General features: G+C 44.4%; 1 protein-coding gene across 3 annotated transcripts in view; it reads right to left on the bottom strand.

The window, feature by feature from the left end:
* OPHN1 (oligophrenin 1) overlaps positions 1-15,172 on the bottom strand; it is a 231,127-nt gene that overhangs the window by 171,324 nt on the left and 44,631 nt on the right. For all 3 annotated transcript variants that reach the window (XM_073600214.1, XM_073600213.1, XM_073600212.1), the window contains one exon: positions 3,762-3,857. In XM_073600214.1, the coding sequence (XP_073456315.1) occupies positions 3,762-3,857 (96 nt within the window). The remainder of the gene's footprint in view (positions 1-3,761; positions 3,858-15,172) is intronic.

Below are 15,172 nucleotides of genomic sequence, written 5' to 3'. Positions count from 1 at the left end.
GTTTAAAAGAAACAGCTCTAAACGAAGCCGAACTTTGAGCAGCTAAAAAAAAAAAATGACCATTGCCATCGGGATTCCTCATTAGGCGGCAAGGGTTAAATTCATGTTTAGTCTAGGGCAGCCATTCTCAACCAGGGTTCCTGGAGAGGTCTAGGCCAGCCATTCTTGACTAGGGTTTGGAGGAACCCCGGGATTCTTTTGGGAACCCTAGGGCAGCCATTCACAACCAGGGTTTCATTGAACCCTGTGGTTCTTTCAGAGGTCTAGGGCAGCCATTCTTAACCAAGGATCCGTAGAACCCCGGGGTTCATTAAGAAGTCTAGGGAAGCCATTCTCAACCAGGGTTCTGTGGAACGCTGGGGTTCTTTAAGAGGTCTAGGGCAGCCATTCTCAACCAGGGTTCTGTGAAACCCTGAGGTTCTTTAAGAGGTCTAGGGCAGCCATTCTCAACCAGGGTTCCCCGAAACCCTGGGTTTCTTAGAGAAGTTGCTAGGAGTTCATTGAGCCGTTGCTGATTTAACTCCTATTTGATGGTGCCTACATGATTCAAAGCCAGCTGCATAAACCTAACCATGTTTTTAGCTGTCTGGAAGGGTGGCATCAAGAGCACCACCATAAGGGGGACATTCTTTCCAATGACCACCAACGTAAGAGGCATTTTTTCCACTGACCCCCAAATTATTAGGTTTTAGCAGGGGTCCGTGGGACCCAAAATATTCTATAAAGGTTCCTGGAAAGTAAAACAGTTGAGAAAGCTGGCTTAGGTGTTTAAGCAGTAATACTTACCTTATTCTTCTCATCTGCACGCTTCCTTCCGGTTGCATTTCCCCGAAGCTGCTTCCCCCTTCACCACTCGTCTGCTCACAGACTTTCCATCGTCATCATGAACAATACAGAACCAGCAGTCCTGAATTATATGTGAGGACAGAAAGGGCCGGACAACATCCCAGGAGTGTTGGACAAAAAAGGAGAACACCGGCTACCAGGGAAGCAAAGAATAAGGTAAGTGGGGGAGCCCTACTGTAGGGGTGATTTTTTTTTATTTTCCAGAGTTCAGCTTTAAGACAGTCCAGCTGCGAGAGTACAGCAAATCGAGTGACAGTACAGAAAGGTGGAGCGGCTCAAAATGATCCGTTGAGATGACTTTGCTATGTAATACTCAAACCTTCATGTTTAGATTTAAATAGGTGGGGTTCAAAATCCTTGCCAGCGTTTAGGGATATGTTTTTAATTATACGCATTTTGTTTCAATCACAAACTGTAATTACAAGCGAGAGACTATCCCCGAAATGTTACATTCGACTTAAAAGGAGAAGTACTGCAGAGGATGCATGCTTCAGTACGGCGTGCCTCTGTAATTATTGTAGCGATATTTCCCATATTCGGAACAGAGACTTTTGGAATATTTCCATGTAATAACTGCCATATGTACATGTGGAGTTGCAGCTCAGGATGCGCGGCTAGAGCCCCAACGGAGGACAGGAAATTTTAGTGCGACGGGATCTCACTGAGGGCTCATTTACACGAGCAGAAAAAAACGCTGCATTTAGATGTGCGCAGAACTTTCACCCCCATCCTGCCCAGACCAATTTTCAGCTTTCAGTGCTGTCACACTTTGAATGACAATTGCGTGTTCATACAACACTGTAACCCCCAGGGCTTTCTTTTGGTGGTATTTAATCACAACTGGGGTTTTTTTTTTTTTGCTACATAAATGAAAAAGACTGCAATTGCTTATTTTTTTTTAAAATGTTTTTTACTTTGTTTCTGTGGTGAAATTTTGCAAATAAGTAATTTTTCTTCCGCACTGATGGGCCCTGCTGAGGCCGCACTGATGGGCGCTGCTGTGGCCGCACTGATAAGGAGGCATGGATAGGCACTGATATGCTGCACTGATGGGCACCACTGAGGCCGCACTGATAACGAGGCATGGATAGGCACTGATATGCTGCACTGATGGGCACCAATATGCTGCACTGATGGGTGCCGCTGAGGCCGCACTGATGGGCGCCGCTGAGTCCGCACTGATGGGTGCTGCTGTGGCCGCACTGATAAGAAGGCATGGATAGGCACTGATATGCTGCACTGATGGGTGCCGCTGAGGCCGCACTGATAAGGAGGCATGGATGGGCACTGATGGGCACCGCGGAGGCAGCACTGATAAGGAGGCATGGATGGGCACCGACATGCTGCGCTGATGGGCACCGACATGCTGCGCTGATGGTGTAGTATGGATCTATATTCATATATAACTTTAGTTATTGAATTACAAGAAACTTAGCAATAGTTTTAAGGTGATACAATATATATATATATATATATATATATATATATTTATTTCTATATATGTAAAATGTATGTTTCTGAGCTCACAGACGGTCATTCACAGATGGTCACGTTGTCTTGGGATAGGCTTTGTTAGTACCAGATACAACCAGCTTTTTCACGCCTTCCATCTAGCCTTTAAAAGGTCAGACAATAGAGCAGGCCGGTGAACTTCGTTGAGGGACGTGAGTGGTCCTAGATCTTGAACAGGCCGTCGGCTTCCAGAACTGTCTGAAAATTCAGAAGTTGAGGGGTTCCCTCGATTGAATGCTGAATTTATCCTGTATTGGCACCGACATGATGCACTGATTATCAGTGCCCGATTATCAGTGTAAAGCCTGTCACCACAGGAAAGCCAGCTATTGTCTTTCCTTCCCTCAGTCACTAACTGCGCCAAGGAAAGGAAATGCCGATAAGCATTCGTTTACATGTGATCAGCTGTGATTGGACACAGCTGATCACATGGTAAATGGCCTACGTCATTGGCTTTTTACCACGATCAGTGATGCGCCGTGTCCGTGGCAAGAATGGGAGGATGTCCTATGACGTCCTCCCAGAAACAAGAGCGGTTCCGCCGACTGTCATTTTACAATACGGTGGGCGGGAAGCAGTTAAGCACATCTGAGTGCAGCACTATAGTAATCAATGAGCCCATACACAATGTGCACTGAGTTTAGAAGTGGGATACACTTCCAGGGCCACACAGATCTGCAGATTTTATACGTATAAGTGTAAACACAAATGCATGTACATGTGAAGTTATTAAAGCAGACCTTCAGTCATTTTTTCATCTTTCCATCTATTAAATCTTCTGCCCTTGTTGTTTTAACTTTTGATAGTATAACACTTTTTCTTGCAGTAAATTTCCTATTCAGCCCACTTCCTGTTTCCTGTCCAGTAAAAAACCTAGGCTTATGAGAACATTCACAGCTCTCTCTCCTGAGAGTTTGCCAGGAAGGGAGGGGGGATGAGTGATAAGAGGGTCAATGAGAGCTGCAAAGCTGGAGGTGTGTGTCTGTGTAAATTCAGGAAGTAAACAGGCAGCGGCTTCAACTGCCCACAGTTAAAATGGCTGCAGCCAGACTCAGTGGAGGGAGATTTCTGCAGCATATTTTGCAAGTACAGAATTACAGTATATATAAAATAGAATCACAGTATATATAAAATAATATGCAAAGTGGTTGGAAGGAAGGTTCAGAATAGCAAAGATGTTTTTAATACAAATTATGTGAGCAGACTGCAGTTCCTTTAATTAATGAACAGAGAAAAATTGTATGCTTCTAAATGTGCCTAAGGGGAGTACTTTTGGCGTGTATTTTACAAAGGATCTTCTGCTAGCTCCGCCAACAAGAACCTGCATTCCCTCCATAAAATACGCAAATGTCCATGTGAATGAGCCCTTACACCATGGCGGACATCACTTGAGGCTTTCTTACCAATATTGAGTTCATCATCTGTCAGGGTGTCCCCAATGAAGTCAAACTGGAAACTTTGCAAAGTCTGGGCGAACTTTTGGACAGCGCTGGAATAGCCTAGAACAATAAAGAACAATAGTTTTAGCACCAAGCCAGTCTTTCACGGTTATCATAAACATACATTAAAGCTGGATATTTGACAACGTAAAAATATATAAATTACCACTGATGAAGTTTGTGCCATGTTAGGGCAGCTGCTGCATTTGGGAACATTCTTGCTTTCATTCAGTCCATAGAGTACAATAAGCGCCGAACCAGCCGGCGCCAAGACTTACATCTTCAATTGGAGTACACAGATGGTAGTGTTGCTCGCTCTGCACCTTCTCCATTCAGAAAATTTCTTACATTCTTTTTATATAATACAAAGCATTCTGAGAATGGAGATGAAGGCCATGATCTCCCCACAGAACTCTGAAAAGAATGCAAGAAATGGAGCCAAATTCGAGCTGTTGATGGACCTTGCCAACACCACCAGGCTTGAAAAAAGTAGGCCAAACTGATTGCAGTCAATTAGCTGTAGGAATACAGTAGGAGGTTGCCCCCATCCGGTAGGAGGTTGCCCCCATCTGGTAGGAGGTTGCCCCCATCCGGTAGGAGGTTGCCCCGATCCAGACGTGGCATAAATGGGGGAATCTGATTTTCCTTGTTCAGCGTAGAGGACTGATCCTTTAGGTGTATGTCCAGCTTTAGTAAGGTGGTGGTGAGGCCAAGGAGACCATTTTTCCACTCTGCTCCAGTACACATAGACAAACTCCTAGAAAAGATGTAAACCTTCTCTGTTCGCAATTTGGTTCCAGGAGACCAAGCCCCGAATGGGTTGTCTGTAAGTACATAGTATCATAATCCAACAGTTCTACACTGAAGTCTATCTAAACCCCAAGAACGCAATATATTGCAGCTTATCAGTCCTTAGGCATGGCGGCTGCACTCTTTTATTCAGGCTAAGAAATTTTTCGGCAAGTACAGCAAATACTTGCTCATCCTGCCCGAAATATAGTACTCTTATCACTTCAGAGGGCTCAACAGAAAGCACAAACAAGTTGTTCTTTGTTGTGTAATCTACTAGTCCCATCAGCCCCCATGTAATGGAGATGAGTAAAGTAAGACATCTTTAACCAGTTCCCGACCACCCACCATACATATACTGTGGCAGGGCGGCCACTCTGCGCCAGATCACGTACCTAGTATGTGATCTGAAACTTTTGGGTCCGGGGCGCGATTATACACAGGAGCCCAGCAGCGGATGTCCGCTGGCACCTGATTGTACAGGGCACAGGCAGAACAATCTGCCTATGTAAACAAGGCAGATTGTCGTTCTGTCAGAAGGGAAGGTACTGATCCTGTGATTCTGCTAAGCAGGAACACGGATCTTTGCCTTCCCCTATTGAAAGCACCTCCCCCACAGTGAATAAGCACAACCTATGGATACATTTAAGCCTTTGATCGCCCCTGATGTTAACCCCTTCCCTGCCAGTGTCATTAGTGCAGTGACAGTGCATATTATTTAGCACTGATCACTGTATTAGTGGCAGTTAGGGGTTTATTTACTAGGGCTAGAGAGTGAAAAATCTGTCACATTTCTGAATAGAAATTAATCAGCTTCTAACCTAGGCTTGTTCAAATAAGCTTTGGCAATAAAACCTGGAAGCTGATTGGTTTCTATGCAGGATTGTGACTAATTTTGCACTTCTTAGTGTCCGATTTGGCAGCGGCAATATTGCAGTCCTGCTATAAGTCGCTCATTGCCACCATTACTAGTAAAAAAGAAAAAAGAAATAAAAACATCCCAGAGTTTGTAGACGCTATAAATTTTGCGCAAACCAATCAATATACGCTTATTGGGATTTCTTTTACCAAAAATATGTAGAAGAATATATATTGACCTAAATTGATGAAGAAATTAGATTTCTTACATTTTTTTATTGGATAGGTTTTATAGCAGAAAGTAAAAAGCAATGTTGTTTTTTGTTTATAAGCGCAAAAAACAAAAACCGCAGAGGTGACAAAATACCACCAAAAGAAAGCCATTTGTGGGGAAAAAAGGACGTCAATTTTATTTGGGTAAAGCGTTGCACGACCTTAAAGCGGGGTTCCACCCAAATTTTGAACATTATCTCTATGCATTCTCTTCCTTGCCTAGATGCTGACATGCTGTGTAAAAAAATTTAAATCGCCGTAATTACCTTTTTTTTTCTAATCTTCTTAGCACTTCCTGGTTTTCCTCCCATGGGAGTAGGCGTGTTTCTAGCCTCTCCCAGACCTCCCACAGTCCCCTGGGAGCTAGTCTCAGGCTTCCCAGCATGCATTGTGCAACAGCGTCATCACAACAACTCAGTGAATGCTGGGAGCACAGCATTCACCGCATCCAGGAAATACATGCTTGTGGGCTTCAAATGCCCACAATGAAGATGGAAACTGCCTTCAGTGAATTTTATAAGTTATTCTTTACAACGAAATCGGACACAGGCGGACTTATTACACAGAACATGTGAGTAGATAATCATGAGAAGAAAAGTTGGTGAACTCCAAAAAAAAAAAAATGATAGATAGGTGGACCCCCGCTTTAAAGTAACGCAGTGCCGTATCGCAAAAAATGGCCTTTCCGGAGCTGAAGTGGTTAAAATCTGGGTGGAGCTACATTTCCTTCCATAGATACAGAGGGGGAGTAAACGTAGCCACCCTAGGACAGGAAGTGTGGTATTTGCAGAAGCACCAGGTGAAAATGAAGGGAAAACGCCTGCAAATGAAAACAAATGCAGCCACCACATCTAAGGACTGGCAAACTGCAATTAAATATTTGCATCTTTGTTTGAGATATGATCGTGGAACTTTTTATCACCCATGAAAATGCGTGTGGTTGATGGTCAGCAATGTGATGTTTGGGTGCCACACGCTGCATCAAAAAAAAAAAGGAATAAGATACGCTGAGTCTTTGTTTTTCATTGAAAAGCATAACTGCAAGCCACTGAGCTAACGATAGTAAGAACATGTGGTCAAAACTGTTTACATATTGTTAGAAGTAAATGCAAAAAGGGAACAAGTCCCATGACCACTGAGAATGGGAAGTTCTGCACGTGGGCTGTCTGAGGACAATATTCATAGTGCCAGGATGCGTATGTTTTAATGGACAACATACATTCCTATAGACATAGATGTGATGATCTGTATGCATAGACACTATAAGGGCAAACATTTGTGGACACCTATCACACCCTATCAGCTTGTTGGACATTCCTTTTTAAATCCGTGGCCATTATTATGGAATTGGCCCCTCTATGCGGCTATGGGAAGGCTAGCCATAGGATTTTGGAGAGTCTATGGCAATTTGTGCCGATTTGTGAGAAAATCTGTCTCGCTATCAGAGCTCCAATTCTTCACAAAGGTTTTCAGTAGGGTTGATGTCAGGGGTCTGTGCAGGACTCTTGATTTTCTTCTCGCCAAAGCAGGTCTTTTTGGAGCTGGCTTTGTACACAAGGGGATCGTTATGAGGGGCATTGACCACCAATGTAAGGAGCATTTTTCCCCACTCACCCGTCATATGAGGGACATTCTTCCCACTGATCACCAATGTAAGGAGCATTCTTCCCACTGACCACCAATGTAAGGAGCATTATTCCCACTGATCACCAATGTAAGGAACATTCTTCTCAATGATCACCAATGTAAGGAACATTCTTCTCAATGATCACCAATGTAAGGAAGCATTCTTCTCACTGATCACCAATGTAAGGAAGCATTCTTCTCACTGATCACCAATGTAAGGAGCATTCTTCCCACTGATCACCAATGTAAGGAGCATTATTCCCACTGATCACCAATGTAAGGAACATTCTTCTCAATGATCACCAATGTAAGGAACATTCTTCTCAATGATCACCAATGTAAGGAACATTCTTCCCACTGACCACCAATGTAAGGAACATTCTTCCCACTGATCACCAATGTAAGGAGCATTCTTCTCACTGATCACCAATGTGAGGAGCATTCTTCTCACTGACCACCAATGTAAGGAACATTCTTCTCACTGATCACCAATGTGAGGAGCATTCTTCTCACTGACCACCAATGTGAGGAGCATTCTTCTCACTGACCACCAATGTAAGGAACATTCTTCTCACTGATCACCAATGTGAGGAGCATTCTTCTCACTGATCACCAATGTAAGGAGCATTCTTCCCACTGATCACCAATGTAAGGAACATTCTTCTCACTGATCACCAATGTGAGGAGCATTCTTCTCAGTGACCACCAATGTAAGGAGCATTCTTCCCACTGACCACCAATGTAAGGAGCATTCTTCCCACTGATCACCAATGTAAGGAACATTCTTCTCAATGATCACCAATGTAAGGAAGCATTCTTCTCACTGATCACCAATGTAAGGAGCATTCTTCCCACTGACCACCAATGTAAGGAACATTCTTCCCACTGATCACCAATGTGAGGAGCATTCTTCTCACTGACCACCAATGTAAGGAACATTCTTCTCACTGACCATAACACTAATGTACAATTAACTGTAGATATGGTCATTATAAGAAGGGATTCCCTGAGCCTGGAAAGTTATTTAAAGGATTTCTCCATGTGGAAAGGGTCGAGAAAGGCTGCCATACAGTAACCAGAATACAATATGATGTGTGGCAGTGGACCTTTAACTTAGAATGTTGGGATTGTCTTTCCAGCAGTGAAAGGGTTAGCAGGGCCTCCTCAAGCACTGGGAGGTTCGGGGTGAAGGGTGATAAAGCCGGCACACAGCTACAGAGGAAATCCAATGTGGATAAGAATCCCTCCCCTCCATGACAGAGATCCCTCGCCTCCTCTATCCACGCTGCAATGAAAAGCCTCATTGAGAAGAGGCCCCTGGACACCGAGCTGAATGGAGACATTCATAGACACTCTATGGAGCTAAATAAGGAACCGCTTCCCAGACAGTGCAAGTGTGACTTGGGGCTCATTTACACTTGCTTTGGCTTAAACACACATTTACGCCTAATCAAAGTGGATAAAAATCTTTTCTTTTTTTTTTAATCAGATTTTTTTGATTTCAAATCGATTTTTTTTTTTTAATTTTTATCAAATTTATTTTAATAAAATGCTTTTGGAGAATAAAATATATCTAAAGATAATTATTAATGTATCTTAAATAGAAAACTGTTTATTCAGCATGAAATGGAGCTTAGTTATGTAGCATGAGGCTGTAGATTCTGCAATACTTACATTTTTGGTAAACTCATTTAATGAATCGAAGCTCTGCAAGCTGAGATAACATGTACTGCATTGTTGCATTCACACAATGTCACAGTAACCATGAGATACAACAAAATTCGAGAATATTCCTTTATTCCATTGTTTTCAAATCTATGTACACTACAAATTGTATGATTGAATCGGTTCTGATATCGCTGTTTTACTAACCTGACAGCTTATTCTAAATAGGAAACCTTCATTTTGTTTGCAAATAATAACGATTCTAACTACCAGCAAGAATAAGTCCTTACATTTAAAGAGCACCTGTCATTACAGATCTATCATGGCAGCGCCTGTTAGCGGGCATCCACTCACCTGCTGCCGCCACGTCCCTCACCTTGTTGTATCACTGCCGCATCACCAGCTGTCCCATCAAAGTGAATGGGACTGCCGGTGAGTCAACAGCGGGTCAGAGGAGGAGCCGCTGCGGGACAGAGATGACAGTTGCTCTTTAAAAATTATGATTTAAATCGAGTTGATTTACATCAAGCCTTTTTACTAGTGATTTAAATCAAATGCACTCTGCGGCTAGTTTACATTTGCTTCAAAATAAGGCTTCGGACATACTTTGTTAAAGCTCTCTGAATGCCACTCAAAGCTCATGTCACTAAATAAAATGGTTAGCTTACAGTCCTGTTTACACCTTGCTTTTGCTTTGCTTCAAAAATGATACCCCATGCCACTTCAGTGGTGCTTCAAAGCGTCTTCAAAGCCTCAATAGAAGTCTATGGCAAAGCTCGCTTGAAGCCCAGCAAAGGCCCAGCAAAGGCCCAGCAAAGACCTTACCAAAGACCTTACCAAAGACCCAAAGCCCCAGCAAAGGCCCAGCAAAGGCCCAGCAAAGGCCCAGCAAAGGCCCAGCAAAGGCCCAGCAAAGGCCCAGCAAAGGCCCAGCAAAGGCCCAGCAAAGGCCCAGCAAAGGCCCAGCAAAGGCCCAGCAAAGGCCCAGCAAAGGCCCAGCAAAGGCCCTACCAAAGACCCAAAGCCTCACCGAAGCCCCAAAAACTCAACAAAGGCCTACCAAAGCCTCTACGAAGCACCAAGCAAAAGCAAGGTGTAAACAGGACTATAAGCTAACAATTTTATTTAGTGACAGGAACTTTGACTGGCATTCAGAGAGCTTCAACAAAGCCTGTCCGAAGCCTTGTTTTGATGCAAGTGTAAACCAGCCCTACCTCAACTGCCACTGGTATGACCCACAATGCTCCGGACAACCTTTTCTGTGGGTCCATTGCACCTAGAAAAATGCCACAAATGCGGCCATAGATTACCCATTAGACTGGCTTTAATATGCGTTGCAGTAAGGTGTAGTAATTGTGTGCTACAACGCAACAAATATTACATATTACCACATATGCTGTAACACACTAACTGAATATTCAGGCGTGAAAGGGTTCTTAAATCTGGCCTCCAGCCTTCCCTTCAGTCTTGCACATTTGCTCCTCTCCTCTACTGAAATGGCTTCCTCTGATTTCACTGCACACTGAGCTTCTTACAATGAAGCTAATCAACTCCTAGCTCTCTGCCGCCAGTGTTAACTTGGACAAAAACATTTTTACCATAATTTTCGTCAGCGGCATATTTCCAGCGATGAAAACTAAATGAAAAACTGACAAAAATCAATCACATTTTCTTCAACGAATGAAAATGTGAGGGGGGGGCATTTACTCACGTAAACCTTCAGTTTCCTCTGAGCTCCGTCTGTAAAGTCAATGAGTGCTTCCCCCCCCCAGCAAGCGTGGTAGTGACCGTAGCATGCTTAGCACTGTGCAGCCTTACAGGCCTCCTCAGAGCACCGTCCAGAGCACTGTGTGCATTACAGACCTCAGACAACCGTCCAGAGCACTGTGTGCATTACAGGCCTCCTCAGACCACCGTCCAGAGCACTGTGTGCATTACAGGCCTCCTCAGAGCAACGTCCAGAGCAATGTGTGCATTACAGGCCTCCTCAGAGCACCGTGCAGGGAACTGTGTGCATTACAGTCCTCCTCAGAGCACCGTGCAGGGAACTGTGTGCATTACAGTCCTCCTCAGAGCACCGTGCAGGGAACTGTGTGCATTACAGTCCTCCTCAGACCACCGCCCAGAGCACTGTGTGCATTACAGGCCTCCCCAGACCACCGTCCAGAGCACTGTGTGCATTACAGGCCTCCTCAGAGCAACGTCCAGAGCAATGTGTGCATTACAGGCCTCCTCAGAGCACCGTGCAGGGAACTGTGTGCATTACAGTCCTCCTCAGACCACCATCCAGAGCACTGTGTGCATTACAGGCCTGTCCAGAGCACTGTGTGCATTACAGGCCTCGTCAGACCACCGTCCAGAGCACTGTGTGCATTACAGGAATCCTCAGACCACCGTCCAGAGCACTGTGTGCATTACAGGCCTCCTCAGACTAACGTCCAGAGCACTGTGTGCATTACAGGCCTCCTCAGACCACCATCCAGAGCACTGTGTGCATTACAGGCCTCCTCAGACCACCATCCAGAGCACTGTGTGCATTACAGTCCTCCTCAGAGCACTGTATGCATTACAGGCCTGTCCAGAGCACTGTGTGCATTACAGGCCTCCTCAGACCACCGTCCAGAGCACTGTGTGCATTACAGGCCTCCTCAGACCACCGTCCAGAGCACTGTGTGCATTACAGGCCTCCTCAGACCACCGTCCAGAGCACTGTGTGCATTACAGGCCTCCTCAGACCACCGTCCAGAGCACTGTGTGCATTACAGGCCTCTTTAGAGCACCATCCAGGGAACTGTGCGCATTACAGTCCTCCTCAGAGCACTGTGTGCATTACAGGCCTCTTTAGAGCACCATCCAGGGAACTGTGTGCATTACAGTCCTCCTCAGAGCACGGTCCAGAGCACTGTGTGCATTACAGGCCTCCTCAGACCACCGTCCAGAGCACTGCGTGCATTACAGGCCTCCACAGACCACCGTCCAGAGCACTGTGTGCATTACAGGCCTCCACGGACCACCGTCCAGAGCACTGTGTGCATTACAGGCCTCAGACCACCGTCCAGAGCACTGTGTGCATTACAGGCCTCAGACCACCGTCCAGAGCACTGTGTGCATTACAGGCCTCAGACCACCGTCCAGAGCACTGTGTGCATTAAAGTCCTCCTCAGAGCACTGTGTGCATTACAGGCCTGTCCAGAGCACTGTGTGCATTACAGGCCTCCTCAGACCACCGTCCAGAGCACTGTGTGCATTACAGGCCTCCTCAGACCACCGTCCAGAGCACTGTGTGCATTACTGGCCACCTTGGACTACATCCAGGGCACTGTGCAGCATTACAGGCCTCCTCAGACCACCGTCCAGAGCACTGCGCATCACAGGCCTCCCGAGTCCCAACTGTCCAGAGGACAAGAGCACTGTGTGTATTACAGGGCTCCTAAGACCACAGTCCAGAGCACTGTGCCTTACAGGCCTCCTCAGACCATGGTCCAGAGCACTGTGTGTATTACAGGCCTCCTTAGACCACAGTCCAGAGCACTGTGCCTTGCAGGCCTCCTCAGACCATGGTCCAGAGCACTGTGTGCATTATAGGCCGCCTCAGACCAACATCCAGAGTACGTAGTTTGTTCAAACCTTAATACCATAAATTAAGTTTTTTTTTTACTCCTGGGTTATATGAGTTTGGTATTTCCAAAGAAATTATTAAATTTTGCATTTCAACATTGGATTTTAATCTACTAAAATGTACTGCAGATTTTAGTTGACTAAATACGTCTAAAACAATTGCAGGTGACTAAAATTAAAATGGCATTTTAGTCAAAAGACTGACTAAAACTAAATCGAAATTAGACGCCAAAATTAACGTCAGCTGCTATGGACTTTGGGCTTCATTTCACTTCTCTGCATGTGTTTTCTTGTATTTTACAGTCATCAATATATGGGCAATGCGCAGAGCTCAACTACCATTAAAAACCAATGGCTAGCATGTGTCAACACGTTAAAGCTCACGGACACTTAGTTGAAATTTTTTGTGATTTTTTTCTTACCTGCAGTGTTCAACTTTGATCTGCATTCTTAAAAAAAAAAAAAATCCTTTGTCACGATGAGTGACTAAAGTTCAAAAAAGTTTGGTTTGCAGTTATCCTCGCGATATTATTCTGTCTAATAATGTTTAGGAGGAGGATTAAAAAAAAGTTGGTGAAATTTTTTGCATTTGCATTTTTCCCGTTAAAAAAAAGTCCTAAAAACACAAGAAAATACACGTGTACTATACGTGGTGAAACTTGAGTTTGCACGGTTGTCGTGCAAAAAATGAGTGAAGCGCATAGGGCCGCCCAGTCATTTGAATAGGCTGTCCTATGCACAGTTGTCGCTCCAAAGTAGCTAAGGGACCAAATTATGGCCTCTCGAGCCAGGAGCGATTTTAAACTTGCGTTTTGCCATGATTCTGGCCCATTTAGTGGGGCGGCAATTGCTACAAAATCACGCCATGTTCGGGGGGCCATTCAAGATGAATGGCACCCAATTGCGCACCGCGTGTTTTACGGCAATTTAGATTTGCGGGCAGAAGCACAGCGTTTCTGTCCGTGATTCCAATCCACTCATATGTAAACGGGGGCCTTAGAATTTTTTTTTGTGCCTTGGTTATATTAAGAAGCATTTGGATATATTGCTTAGAGCTTTTTAATGAGTAAATTAAAATAAAAATGGTCTATATTTAACCCTTTATGTCCTGCTGTAATGCAGATACGGTGCCTTGAAAAAGTATTCACACCCCTTGAAATTTTCCACATTTTGTCATGTTACTTTTATTGGGATTTTATGTGATAGACCAACACAAGTGGCACATGATTGTGACGTGGAAGGAAAATGATAAATGGTTTTCAATTTTTTTTTTTTACAAATACGTAAAAAGTGTGGCGTGCATTTGTATTCAGCCCCCTTACTCTGATACCCCCAACTAAAATCTAGTGGAACCAATTGCCTTCAGAAGCCACCTGTGTGTAATTTAATCTCAGTGTAAATACAGCTGTTTTGTAAAGCCCTCAGAGGTTTGTTAGAGAACCTTAGTGAACAAACAGCATCATGAAGGCCAAGGAACACACCAGATAGGTCAGGGATAAAGTTGTGTAGAAGTTTAAAGCAGAGTTGTGTTATAAAAAAAAAAAATATCCCAAGCTTTGAACATCTCACGGAGCTCTGTTCAATCCATCATCGGAAAATGGAAAGAATATGGCACAACTGCAAACCTACCAAGACATGGCCGTCCACCTAAACTGACCGGCCGGGCAAGAAGAGTATTAATCAGAGAAGCATCCAAGAGGCCCATGGTAACTCTGGAGGACCTGCAGGGATCCACAGCTCAGGCGGGAGAATCTGTCCACAGGACAACTATTAGTCGTGTTCTCCACAAATCTGACCTTTATGGAAGAGTGGCAAGAAGAAAGACATTGTTGAAAGAAAGCCATAAGAAGTCCTGTTTGCAGTCTGTGAGAAGCCATGTGGGGAACACAGCAAACATGTGGAAGAAGGTTCTCTGGTCAGATGAGACCAAAATTGAACTTTGTGGCAGCTTCATGTTATGGGGATGATTTTCTTCAGCAGGGACAGGGAAGCTGGTCAGAGTTGATGGGAAGATGGATGGAGCCAAATACAGGGCAATCTTAGAAGAAAACCTGTTAGAGTCTGCAAAAGACTTGAGACTGGGGCGGAGGTTCACCTTCCAGCAGAACAACGACCCTAAACATACAGCCAGAGCTACAATGGAATGGTTTAGATCAAAGCATATTCATGTGTTAGAGTGGCCCAAAGTCCAGACCTAAATCCAATTGAGAATCTGTGGCAAGACTTGAAAATTGCTGTTCACAGACGCTCTCCATCCAATCTGACAGAGCTTGAGATATTTTGCAAAGAAGAATGGGCAAAAATGTCCCTCTCTAGATGTGTAAAGCTGGTAGAGACATCCCCAAAAAGACTTGCAGCTGTAATTGCAGTGAAAGGGGGTTCTACAAAGTATTGACTCAGGGGGGCTGAACACAAATGTACCCCACACTTTTCATATATTTGTAAAACAGTTTGAAAACCATTTATCATTTTCCTTCTACTTCACAATTATGTGCCACTTAGTGTTGGTCTATCACATAAAAATCCAATAAATCACATTTACATTT

Source organism: Aquarana catesbeiana, linkage group LG09 (assembly GCF_042186555.1).
Source record: "Aquarana catesbeiana isolate 2022-GZ linkage group LG09, ASM4218655v1, whole genome shotgun sequence".
NCBI lineage: Eukaryota > Metazoa > Chordata > Amphibia > Anura > Ranidae > Aquarana > Aquarana catesbeiana.
This window is presented reverse-complemented; position numbering and strand designations above follow the sequence as displayed.